The sequence below is a fragment of the Hippocampus zosterae genome, chromosome 20 (assembly GCF_025434085.1).
Source record: "Hippocampus zosterae strain Florida chromosome 20, ASM2543408v3, whole genome shotgun sequence".
NCBI classification, from domain to species: Eukaryota; Metazoa; Chordata; class Actinopteri; order Syngnathiformes; family Syngnathidae; genus Hippocampus; species Hippocampus zosterae.
In genome coordinates this window covers 4075910-4087993 of record NC_067470.1, presented here as the reverse complement: position 1 = coordinate 4087993, position 12084 = coordinate 4075910, and the positions used below count along the sequence as shown (strand labels likewise).

At 45.1% G+C, this 12084-nt stretch overlaps 1 protein-coding gene across 1 annotated transcript in view; it reads left to right on the top strand.

Moving 5' to 3' along the window:
• Positions 1–11590, top strand: part of kcnh2b (potassium voltage-gated channel, subfamily H (eag-related), member 2b) — a 95911-nt gene extending 84321 nt beyond the window's left edge. The window contains exons 8-23 of the mRNA XM_052054161.1: positions 2342–2521; positions 2804–2907; positions 3154–3292; positions 4094–4248; positions 4466–4560; positions 4661–4801; positions 5043–5242; positions 7639–7891; positions 8414–8607; positions 8682–8784; positions 8884–9032; positions 9130–9274; positions 9362–9551; positions 9936–10041; positions 10211–10300; positions 10916–11590. Of these exons, the coding sequence (XP_051910121.1) occupies positions 2342–2521; positions 2804–2907; positions 3154–3292; positions 4094–4248; positions 4466–4560; positions 4661–4801; positions 5043–5242; positions 7639–7891; positions 8414–8607; positions 8682–8784; positions 8884–9032; positions 9130–9274; positions 9362–9551; positions 9936–10041; positions 10211–10300; positions 10916–11347 (2676 nt within the window). The 3' untranslated portion in view covers positions 11348–11590. The remainder of the gene's footprint in view (positions 1–2341; positions 2522–2803; positions 2908–3153; positions 3293–4093; positions 4249–4465; positions 4561–4660; positions 4802–5042; positions 5243–7638; positions 7892–8413; positions 8608–8681; positions 8785–8883; positions 9033–9129; positions 9275–9361; positions 9552–9935; positions 10042–10210; positions 10301–10915) is intronic.
• The last annotated feature ends 494 nt before the right edge of the window (positions 11591–12084 follow it).

Below are 12084 nucleotides of genomic sequence, written 5' to 3'. Positions count from 1 at the left end.
GCTGTCCAGTTCTTCATATCTGAGACTCGTTCCTGTATGTCTGCCACTGTTATGGTAACTGGGTTCTGTTCAGGCAGGTTGCTGTGCTCCTCTCTCAGGGTCACCAGCCATTGTGCACTGCTGTTATGTGCAACCTTCTTCTCCCATATGCCTTTCCAGTACCTTTCAGTTTCCAGTCTTGGTGGGTCAGCTCTGTTGTTAGGACCCTGCCACTGAGCGTACACTTTCGCAGGTTGTGTTGCGAACAGCCTGTTTATTCGTCTGGCTTCATTCTCTTTTGTGTACCGCTTTAGGCGACTGGACAAGGCTTGGAGCCTTTGTTTGGCAGTTTCGAGTGCTTCAGGTATGGTCATCTGGATGTACTTCTCGGGTATCGGCCTTTTCATCACACCTCTCTGGGCCTCCGTCAATTGACTCACATCTTTCCGGGCCGGGTCTTTTCCATGGTGGGTAACGTATCTCATGGTTGCTCTTATAGCCCAGAATCTCCAGGATCACTGATGCTGAAGCGTATATCAGCTCATTGGTTTCTGTGATCGTTACGGTAGGGATCGCCCTCAGTGCTGCATTCACACTTTCTATGAGACTTTCAGATGGTACTTCACATAGTCGTTGTAATCGGTTTCTAGGTTGCCCAGCTTTCATTCTCGCCATGATCTTCGCTTTCAGGTCAGTTGCTGCCTCGCTCAGCATTTCATTCATTGGGGCTGGCCACCCAATCTCATCATCTGCATTCATTGGGGCTTGCCTCCCAATCTCTTGTATGACCTCCTCCTCTGATCTGAAAGCCTGGGGCCCTTCACCATGGAACCTGCGTTGTACCTCATCAATCTCAAGTTGTGACAGCAGTTGCCGTTTGTGGATGTTGGAACACTGAGCTACTAGTTGTTTCTTGGTCAACCGTGACTGTGGGTTTCGAAGTAACCATTTAGCCCACATTCTCTGCATGTAACCCCTCTGACTAGGGTTGCTTGAGTAGTAGCATTCCAACAGAGCCATGTTATCGCATCTCGCCCATCTCCGCTTTGTTCCAGTAGCCCATTTTTCATCAAGGTGCTCTGGTCCCCCAGCACCTGACGCAGACCTTGTTTGGCCGGGCGACGTCTGAGCCGGCATGTCATTCGTTTTATTGTCTCTCATCATTGTATGAGGTAGGCATTAGCGTGAAGGATCTTGCCCAAGGACCCACACTGGATGGTGTTATGTGCTCATTTTTGCCCCAAGCGGGATTCGAACCACCGTCTCCCGTATGCCAAACCGATGCCTTACCAACTGAGCTATCCAGCCGCTATATATATATATATATATATATATATATACACATTCATTCATTCATCTTCCAAACCGCTTGATCCTCACTAGGGTGGCGGGGGGTGCTGGAGCCTATCCCAGCTGTCTCCGGGCAGTAGGCGGTGGACACCCTCCGCTGAATGCGGTGCAATAAAATACACAGAACTCCACAATTTAATGACTTAAGATGTAACTGTGAGGCTAGCAGGACTCTTACAATAGATTTGCAGACCATTTAGAAATGTGGCCGTGCATGGGACCCAAATGCATTAATATTGTTTTATTGCACTATTGGGCTTCTGGATAAGTGGACCTATCCATGCAATATTCATGGATCAGATAATAATGTCGAAAAAGGGGCGTTAACCTGCATCCAATGTTATACTTTGTACAATATTGACACAATAAAGCCCGTGTCGCCTTGCGAACGTGACAAGAATCAAGGCAGCTTCGTTGTTTCTTTGTGTGCGAGATATGCATTCACTTCACAGTTGTCTGGCATGTCTGCGTGGACTATCAAAAATGCATTCGGATGCTCAGTATTCCTTTAGCCCAAAGCGAGCTCCAGCGTCTCATTCTTTGATTCGATTAGGCAAAGACACAAGGCAGGCTTCCCTGCTGCCTCTGTCACGGATTCACTCCTGCAAGTGCAGATGCCGGAATATATTACAGCCAGTAAAGCGATTAAGTTCTGCAGTGTAATACTCCAAATCATATTCCTTGTGTTAATTTTTTTGCGACTGCGTGCGGATGAAACGTGCCATAGAATATCGGTAATCGGTTTCTTTTTTTAGCCACAGTACACATTGTCTCAGTGTCATGAAGTCAAGAGGCTTCCCATTCATAGTCCCCTTTTTGTGTTGTGGCCAAAGCCTTGTCTAATACACAAGGACCGCTTGGCTATCTTGTGCCATCTTTGAGGCATCTCGGGGATGAGGAACTATGTTAAAATGACAGCAGGAGCTGCATTTATTCAAGCCATAGCCCTGTCTAATCGAAAAGTATTACTTTGCCACCATCTGGTGGTGGTAACTCTAAGCATTTTTCCCAGGTGCTTTCGCTGGGTGCAGATGTTTTGCCCGAGTACAAGCTGCAGGCTCCTCGCATCCACAGCTGGACCGTGTTGCACTACAGTCCCTTCAAGGCGGTGTGGGATTGGCTCATCTTGCTGCTGGTCATCTACACCGCCATCCTGACTCCTTACTCGGCAGCTTTCCTCCTGAACGACCAGGTGTGTCATTACAAACAAAAAAAAAAAATGCTTATAGAAATTAGCATCTATTAAAAGTTAAGTGGTGGGGCGCCACAAAAGCCACGCATTTATTGAAACGAATGATGACATTGTGATGGCAATACATGATGCAAATTCCACAGGTAGTCTTGCAAAATGTATTTCCAAAGCTATTTGTCGTCCAGATGGTGTATGTTCATCCATCTGAAAGCAATAGAAGCGCCCGCCCGCCCTCGGCTAATGATCTTCTCTTTGGCTTTTGATATCCTCTTTTCGTCTCAGGAAGAAGCAGCCATGCAGCGTTGCGGTTACTCCTGCTCTCCTCTCAACGTGGTGGACCTCATCGTGGACATCATGTTTATCATCGATATCCTCATCAACTTCAGGTCTGAATAACATCCGATGAATACGTGCATTTTCGTGACTCAGAGCATTTCCTTCTTAGATGTTACTGGATGCAAACGATAATACGGTATCACACAACAGTGAAAATGTTCCAAGTGGAATTCCTTCAGAAAAGATATAAAAACAAATTGTGAGCAAAATTAGAGGGATGTACTTGTTTTTGTGATAAATTAAATATTGGCTGCAAAAATGAGTCATGTTTGGGTTTACCTTCATTCTTCTCTCAGGACAACGTATGTGAACTCTAACGATGAGGTGGTGAGCCATCCACTGCGAATCGCCGTGCACTACTTTAAAGGCTGGTTCCTCATCGACATGGTGGCCGCCATTCCCTTCGACCTTCTAATTTATCGCAGCGGGGAAGAGGTAAGGCAGAATACAATGACATAGTGATGATGTGATGTTGTTCATGTGGGAGGGAAATAAATTGGACCCTACTCTGACATTTATGTTACAGAAGCATGCTTGTGTACATTTTTTTTGCATTGTTTTAACCCACCAACCCACCCATACATATTTAAACAAATATGTATACACACATTAAGGTAAAATGAACAAAAGGGAAACGATGAAGGTGGTTGAACGATGTTGGGTGGGTTCAGGGGACCAGAGCAAGAGACGGAAGAGCCAAGGAAAGCCAACCAAGAGTCCGAAAGTGAGAGACTCTCTGAGAAGACGTCCTAATGAGGACCAAAATCACCCGCGGCCAAAGATGACTGATTCACTAGACAGTGCAGCCCGGCCTGGGGGTTATTCCAAGTGGTAAATAATCTCTGTGTAATGATGTCGGAATGCGTTTCTATCTTCCTATTTGTCTTATTTATTGCAATTTGATGGGAATTAAAAAAAAAAGTCAGACATGTAGAAACTCCCCTTGGAGGTTTTCTTCAGTAATGTTGGCCAGGAAAGCCACTGAGCCCAGAAATTGCAGATTCTTCTCACCAGACAGCTATTACTTACCGTGAGGACACACACACACACAGCGGGACTATAGGCTCACCGTCAGTGAAGCTTTTATTATTAATTAACCGTATTCATCGTATGGACGGAATGGAAGGGGAGGAGCTCATCCACCAAAGTACCTCATTAGTTTTAAAAAGGTGTGTCCACACTCTCCCTCAAACCAGGGGCGGCGGGCATAACTCTCTTTCTTTCCCTTCTCGACAGACCACCACTCTGATCGGGCTGCTGAAAACCGCTCGCCTCCTCCGGTTGGTCCGCGTAGCACGAAAACTGGACCGCTACTCCGAATACGGCGCAGCCGTCCTCTTCCTCCTCATGTGCACCTTTGCCCTCATCGCGCACTGGCTGGCGTGCATCTGGTACAACACGAGCAGCTGCTTTGTTTACAAAATTTGCATACATGGGGGGGAAAAAGTGACTGGACTTCTGTGTGCACTTGTGAAATGTAGTACTGCAGCTAAAAATTGTAACTGAACCAAACCTGTAATTCTAGAGAAAAAAAATGGGAGCAGATTCTCAATCAGCAAAAAAAATTATAATAATTTCGATTTTTTTTCTTGCATCTCCGATCCTCAGGTATGCCATCGGTAACGTGGAGCGGAACGGCTCAATCGGGTGGCTCCATACACTCGGCGACCAACTGGGAAAACAATTTAATGACTCCATCCCAGGTACTGAGACTCACAACAGTCTTGTTATTGTTTAGGGTGATGTCAACCCAATATTGCAGCCTTTCCAATACATACCGGCGTAACCTTTACACTTCAACAGGAACGGGCCCGTCCATTAAAGACAAGTACGTCACGGCTCTCTACTTCACCTTCAGCAGTTTGACCAGCGTGGGTTTTGGCAACGTCTCCCCGAACACCAACTCGGAGAAGATTTTCTCCATCTGTGTCATGCTCATAGGATGTAAGTTCTGATAATATTATTGGACATCTAAAACAAACAAACGGGAAAAAAAATCTGTGTATACTTTTCTAAATATGCGCAAAATGGAATTTGCCTTTTGAGCAGCCTAGTTGCCATTTATTTTTTCTAGGTAAATTTTTTTTGCCGCTCTCTGTTCCCCCATCTCACCCACCGCTATCCTCCATGCCGACTTTCACTATACAAATCTGTCTGAACTGATTTCATTCTGTCCCGCAACCAGCTCTGATGTACGCCAGCATCTTTGGCAACGTCTCTGCCATCATCCAGCGGCTATACTCGGGGACGGCCCGCTACCACACCCAGATGCTTCGCGTCCGAGAGTTCATCCGCTTCCACCAAATCCCCAACCCGCTCAGGCAGCGGCTGGAGGAGTATTTCCAACACGCCTGGTCCTATACCAACGGCATCGACATGAATGCTGTGAGTACCTGCGGTCCACAATGTACCAACTCGCTACGTGTGTACACAGAGTCTTTGTATCAAATTGAACCCGAATGAATACACACCACGAGGCTCGAGTAGCATTTTGAGCCTGCGTTGTACATTAATAGGATGATTGGAAGACTTTGTCTCAGCATGCATGGTCCGACACCATCAGAGAAAATAGGAAAGATGTGAGTATTATAAATAGCACACACACACACTCCCTCCCATGTCACGCTTGGACCGCCACGAGCTCATATAAGAAGGCGAGTATGCAGCCAATCACGACGCACATATGAAACCCTCAGGGCTAAATGAAACACGCATGACTGCTGATCAAGTCATTCGGTTGTGCTGACCACAAAGGCGGGTTCATGTTGGACGGGCACAACGTTGGCTCTGTGAATCGCACCTGTCAGTGCGCACAAAGGCACCATGAACTGAGTGGATACCAACTGAACCGCCTGGACCGCCAATGGGAGGTCGCATCCCAGTCGAATGCCCGACGACTCTGTTCCTAGCTTGCATCGATTCATCCGTGACACACAGACGCAACTGCGGTCATAAATGGGTCACACATTTCGCACTACGCAATGCATTCTTGGACTGCATGATTTTTTTTTTGATTTTTTAAAAAAATTTTTTATTTAACAGAATTAATGTCAACCCATGCTGGCTTGCACATAGCAAAAACCCATGAATACTTGATTCCCATTGAACTGCATCGGGGTTTAAATGTTATTTTATGCATTTTCTGCACAAAAGTCAGCAATTCGTCGATATCGGTTGGGCCAGTGCCCCTCATTGTTTTTCTTTTTTTTTGGGGGGGGGGGGCTATGAAATAATGAAAATAAGCGAGCAGAAAATAACAAGACTTGAAAGACTTATAAAACATGATGGTACTTTCACTCTTTGAACGATAGCTGTGCTCGGAAGAAAAGCTATGGCAAAAAAAGAAAAAGAAAAAAAAAACACCAGCGATGCCTTCCGACGGTGAATATTGATGTAGCGTGAAAATAAAAAGCACACCCTTGAAAGTTAACAGTCGAGCAAATGCTTGCAGCACCATTAAACAAGGAAAGGTCTCCTACGGAGGTCCACTGCAACACATTACCAAGGCAACAAAAGAGTTGTTATGTGTCAAAAGGAAGCCAGGAGAGTAATTTATTTAGTGGGAGTACATTTAAAAAAAAAAAAAAAAAAAGAGTGGCCTAAAGTTGCCACATAAAATGGCTTGGGCTCCCCATGTTTGCAGCATTAAAATTGCACCTATTCTTCACAATAATAACACTCTACGGACCTGCTCACTTTGTTTTTTTGCTGAAACATTCACAAAAACCTCCCTGGTTTGCTTTTGCAGTGAAACTCCAGAAAACAATGGACATTCACCGTTCAAACTCAGAAACTGCTGACTCGTGTTCTTTTGGGTAAAAGTCAGACTGAGACTCAGTAGAGCACAGACCTCCAAAAAGGTTGTCTGACTGCTTTGTGGAGAGCTACATTTCCGCGTCCACTCTGAAATTAGGTGCAATATAAAGTCTTATCCTGAACAGCTGTCAAGTTGATTCTGGGATCTTTAGTTAAAAGAGCATATTCGAAGTAATTAGTCAGTGCTAAAAGAACAATAATCGGAAGCGTGTTTGATGTGTGCTATTGAACGTCCGTGTTGACCGCTAATGAACATTGTAGATTTCGATTCGAATCTCTCCAGAAATGAAAGAGCAAGGCTCTGGTTTGCTGACATTCATTAGGTGAACTATAAGACTTTTAGTTGTCGAATGTTAACAGGAACCAAAAAAAAATTCATTTTCCGAAATCATTTGCCATCTCAAAAAACATTTGCTCTACAAAGACCACCATAATGCCCAACGTTAAAATATACAATACAATATACATCTGATTTATACAGTCGTGTAGTAGGCCCAAGTGTTCATGAAAAAAGGTAGAGGTTTTGATCCTTAAAGAGTATGTTAGTATGCCAAGTGTGCAAATTTATGATACGAGTCAAGCTAAAATGTATTTTAACATACTGCATTACTGCATTAAAAAAGAAAAAAGTGAATCCAATGTAATGTTATGCACAGTTTGAACATTTAACTCAGTGAATCTTCCCTGTATCAATACAGGCTTTGAAACTCACTCCTCTAAACTTTATTAATCCGCTCCTCAACGCTAACGGAACGCATCCAAACTGATGTTACCCTCCTCTGTCAATTCAACTGCTGTATTTCTAACACCTCTTAACCTTCCTTCTTTCCAATTGTCTCCTCCTCACTCTCCTTCTCTGCCCGCCTCCCTCTTTATCTGACCTTCTTTCTCACCTTTCTTCCTCCCTTCATTCATCTCGGCCTCTTTGGATCCTGTCCCCTCTATCCCCACCGCCCTATCCCCAGGTGTTAAAAGGTTTCCCAGAGTGTCTCCAGGCGGACATCTGTCTCCATCTCAACCGGACTTTGCTGCAGAACTGTAAGGCTTTTAAAGGCTCCACCAAGGGCTGCCTCAGGGCCTTGGCAATGAAGTTTAAGACCACCCACGCACCCCCCGGTGACACGCTCGTCCACGCCGGGGACGTCCTCACCGCGATCTACTTTATATCCAGAGGATCCATAGAGATTCTAAGAGGAGACGTTGTGGTTGCCATATTAGGTATATTCTTGTTTTACTTTTGTCCTCATTTGTTGTCTTTGTAACTAATAATGCTTCACAATAAATTATGCACCAGTTGGAGGCACCCTCTGCTGGTTGTTTGGTCAAAGTTTCATGTCAATGACAATCAGAATGCCAACTGGCTTCCTGATTATTAAATAGTGTATTAATCTAGGTGTGCTGCATTTAATAATGCTGACATAATACTTGACAGAATTATCCAACAAGACACCCCTAAAATATTTTTTTCCCAACAGTCTGTCCTTGTAAAACAAGCAAGATGACTGTATAGTCATACTCCTACAATACTTGGTGACAAATATAATATTTTAATAACAATAATACAGCACCCCCTTGCTTTAAAAAATGGTGTGTCCCACCCACTCCCTCCTCTCCACCCTCCATCCCCACCTTGCCCTGTCACAGAGCACTGTGTTGCTTTCCACAGCTATTCCGTTGCTGTGTAAGCCAACCAGATTTTCGCCTCCCCCTTCTTTATATGATACCGCTTCTCATTCTCAGGAAAGAACGACATCTTTGGTGAACCTATCAACCTGTATGCTCGACCGGGTAAATCCAACGCCGACGTGAGGGCTCTTACCTATTGCGACCTTCACAAAATCTTCAGGGAAGACGTTCTGGAGGTGCTGGACATGTATCCGGAATTTGCGGAACACTTCTGGAACAACCTGGAAATTACCTTCAACCTCCGTGATGTAGGTTTTGTATTATAATTAAAAAACAACAACAACAATATTGATATTATATGTTATATCGTTCTTTTATGCAGACCAACATGATCCCCGGCTCTCCTAGCAGCGATGAGTCTAAATGCGGGGGCTTCAACAAATTGCGCCGACGGAAATTATCATTTAGGCGGCGCACAGAGAAGGGTAACACATCCTCCCGATGGGTTATTGGAAGTGCTTTTTGTAGTAAATGACAAGAAATACACTGGCATAAAATCCCCCAACATTTGCTTTCCTGACCAGATGACGCAGATGTCGGCGAAATTAAAAAGTCCCACAAGTCTGTAAACAGAAGACGAGAGAGAGAATCAGCCCACAACCAGAAACGTCAAGAGGCGGCGGCAAAGAGGCAGTTTCGCAACTCGGTGTCTTCCCATTCCAGCGGGGATGAGGTGCAAAATCCCGGCCTCCCTGCCCCCCCCCCCCACCCCCTCCTTTTTTATTACTTATGATACTTAAAAGTAATGTGATCATGTCCTGGTCTGAAAGGGAGAAGAGTCAGTTGTAACCAGCCTCGCTCTGTCATCTGCAATGTTGGAGAACCATCATGTACAGGCGGCACACAAAAACTTCTCTGAGAACACAGATGGCGATGGAGAAGTCAAGACGGGCAACACCTGCAATGCATTGTCAGGTAGAAATATATCGATTTTTTAAAAAAAAGAGTCACGCTGTTGCATCTCAACGTTGCTTCATCAATTCTCCTCTCTTTTGTTTTCAGGTGCCCTCTCAGGTGTGTCCAACATCTTCAGTTTCTGGGGAGAAAATCGAGGGGGTGGTCAGTACCAGGAGGTTCCCAGCTGCAGCCTCGCCTCCCCCCCATCCCTCAGCACACCTTTGCACAGCATGAGCCGCCAGCAACGCAGCCAGCTGGACACGCGCCTCGACCTGTTGCAAAAACAACTTAACCGGTACTCACATTGACTGATTTCAGTTTCTGGAAAAAATGCAAACGTTGTCTGGCTTTTTTTAATTTTGAGAAGTGGCTCCCAAAAACTATAAATGAGCACCCAAAAAAAAAACCCACATTGGCCCACATTACACAACAACAACAAAAATCTAAATTTTACCTTTGCTAACAGAGTTTTTTTTGCGCAGCAGACGTCGTGACTTTCTTTGGCAGAATGGGATCCACGTTCGACATGGTCACATGACTGAGTGAAAATGCTCTTGGAGTACAACTATTGATTGTGATTCCGTTTCATAAGACTGAAAATTGCTTTCTGTCCAATCGAATGGAACTCGTTTGAACTGGAAGCCCCGGTTTTTCAACCCAAATGAATTATTGTGTGCAGATTGGAGACTCGTATGTCAACGGACATCGGAACGATCATGCAGCTGCTGCAGAGACAAATGGCTCTGGTCCCCCCCGCCTATAGTGCTGTATCGTCACCGCCTCAGGTAGAAACATAGCAATGTACAGTTCCTGAACAAAACCTCACTCCGGGATGAGTTTGGATCACATCTGCCTGGCACAGAGCAGGACCACAACATCCCGACCACAACAATGACAAGAAAATGTGAAGAAAGTGGACATTTTCCCGCTGTGATCATGCCATCTCACTCACAGGCCTCCCCATGCGCTGATCCGGGCACTGGAGAGAAAATGGTCCCGCCTGTTACACAATTTGAGACAAACACCCTGGCCTCCTTATCACAGGTGAAACGCATTTCCAATTCTGCAAATATATCGGTCAGCTGTTATTCATATCACACACTGCATTTAGTTTCAACGTGCTGCACATGAGAAGTTATTATGGAGAGCACTGGCAAACTACCATGTTGAGCAATGTTCCAATAAATAATATTCGCAGGCATATATTCTTTATCCTCTGCAAAAAATGACGAATTATCCTGCAGATTACTTTGAGTCACTTACAGTGGTTGAGTGAAACTCGCCTTCATTCGTCCGCACCGTGGTCAGGTTGCACGCACCAAAAGGTGCCACAATGAATTTTTCATGATGCACAAACTGTTTTCTTCTTTACATTGAATGATGTCACTATGCCGTGTTTTATGAAACATAAAATGAAATGCAAGTTTCCTTCTTAAAATCTATACGGTATCACAAAATGATTTGTTGTTTTTATTTTTGTAGGGGATGTCGGCCCGGAACAAATTGTCATTTCCATTATTTTCCATGGGAAAAGATGACTTGAGATGCAAATGCTTAGACTTCCAAGCATGGTCAACAAAATAGTCATACGTCTAGGAACCAGCATTGAAATGTGCTATAATGGTGGATTCAATACAACTGTCGTTTGTTTCTGTTTAGATCTTGGATTCTCAGGACTTTGAGGAGTTCTCAGCCACGTCTCCTGAATCCCAAGAATTGCGGGACTCACCTTTGATCGACACCAGCCAGTACCAGCGCTCCTCCTCTGGACTGGACATCTTAGGACAGCATTTGGAGCTTGAGATTGCTTTGGAAACTGGAGGTGCGACAATTTCAGACCCAGCGCTAGATTTTGATTTAGGCAAAGGCGCAGGATCAAATTCACCTTCCGGATTGATCTCAAGCATAAGAAGAACAGGGTTGCAATTCAGTTCCGAGTTGCGCATCGATGTTGGCGGCGAGCAAGCGGCTGCAACGGGGCTATTTGACCAGGATTTGGAAACACAAAGGAGGTTGTCTCTCCAAGAGTCACATCCACCTCAGGACTCACGGACAGCGCAGAGACACAGCTCGGACCCGGGGGGGAGCTAAGGAAGAAGCGAAGGGTACGGAGAACGGGAAGGTTCGACAGTGAGAGGGAAAGAGGAAGGATACTACTGAACCCTATTTCAAACATTGCAACCAAAACCCTCCAGTGACCTTAAACGCAAGGATGCGCCATTCATGAAGAGCGCTCTGAGCCCAGAAAGGAAAATAAGGTGGATGCCTCTCTCTATCGCTCTCTCATCCAAGTTTCTTCCCCATTCCGCATGAACACCCAGAGCTCTCCAACAGTGCAACCTATAATTACCCCCCCCCCTCACAAAAAAAAGAAGAGCAGAGAGGTGTCCTCTCCCCTCTTCAAACCGAAGAGGGGTGGCATCACTTCACTCAAAAATGACTGCAATCCTTAGGAGTATCCCTTTACTGCTGAATCCAGTCTTAAATGACTTATCGAGGACATGTAAAGACAAAAAAAAAAGAACAACAAAAACAACAAAAAAACAACAGACCGAATAATAATGAAACCAGTAGCCATCATGTCTTGCACTGAAACAGTTACTCTATTGTTATGTGTCAGTGGCGCTTCCGAAAAGAAACCTCACAAACCAGTTGGTCAAAATGATGTAGTGTTAGCTGGCCTAACAAGAAACGCGCTGCCCCATTGTGTCAACGGTTCCTTGACCCCCCCCCCCCCACTCCCCCACCCCTTCCCCGATGTCCCGCGCCAAGAAGTGGAGAAAATGTTGCGCCCGAATTCCCAAGAGCACACTTGACTGGCTGGCTGG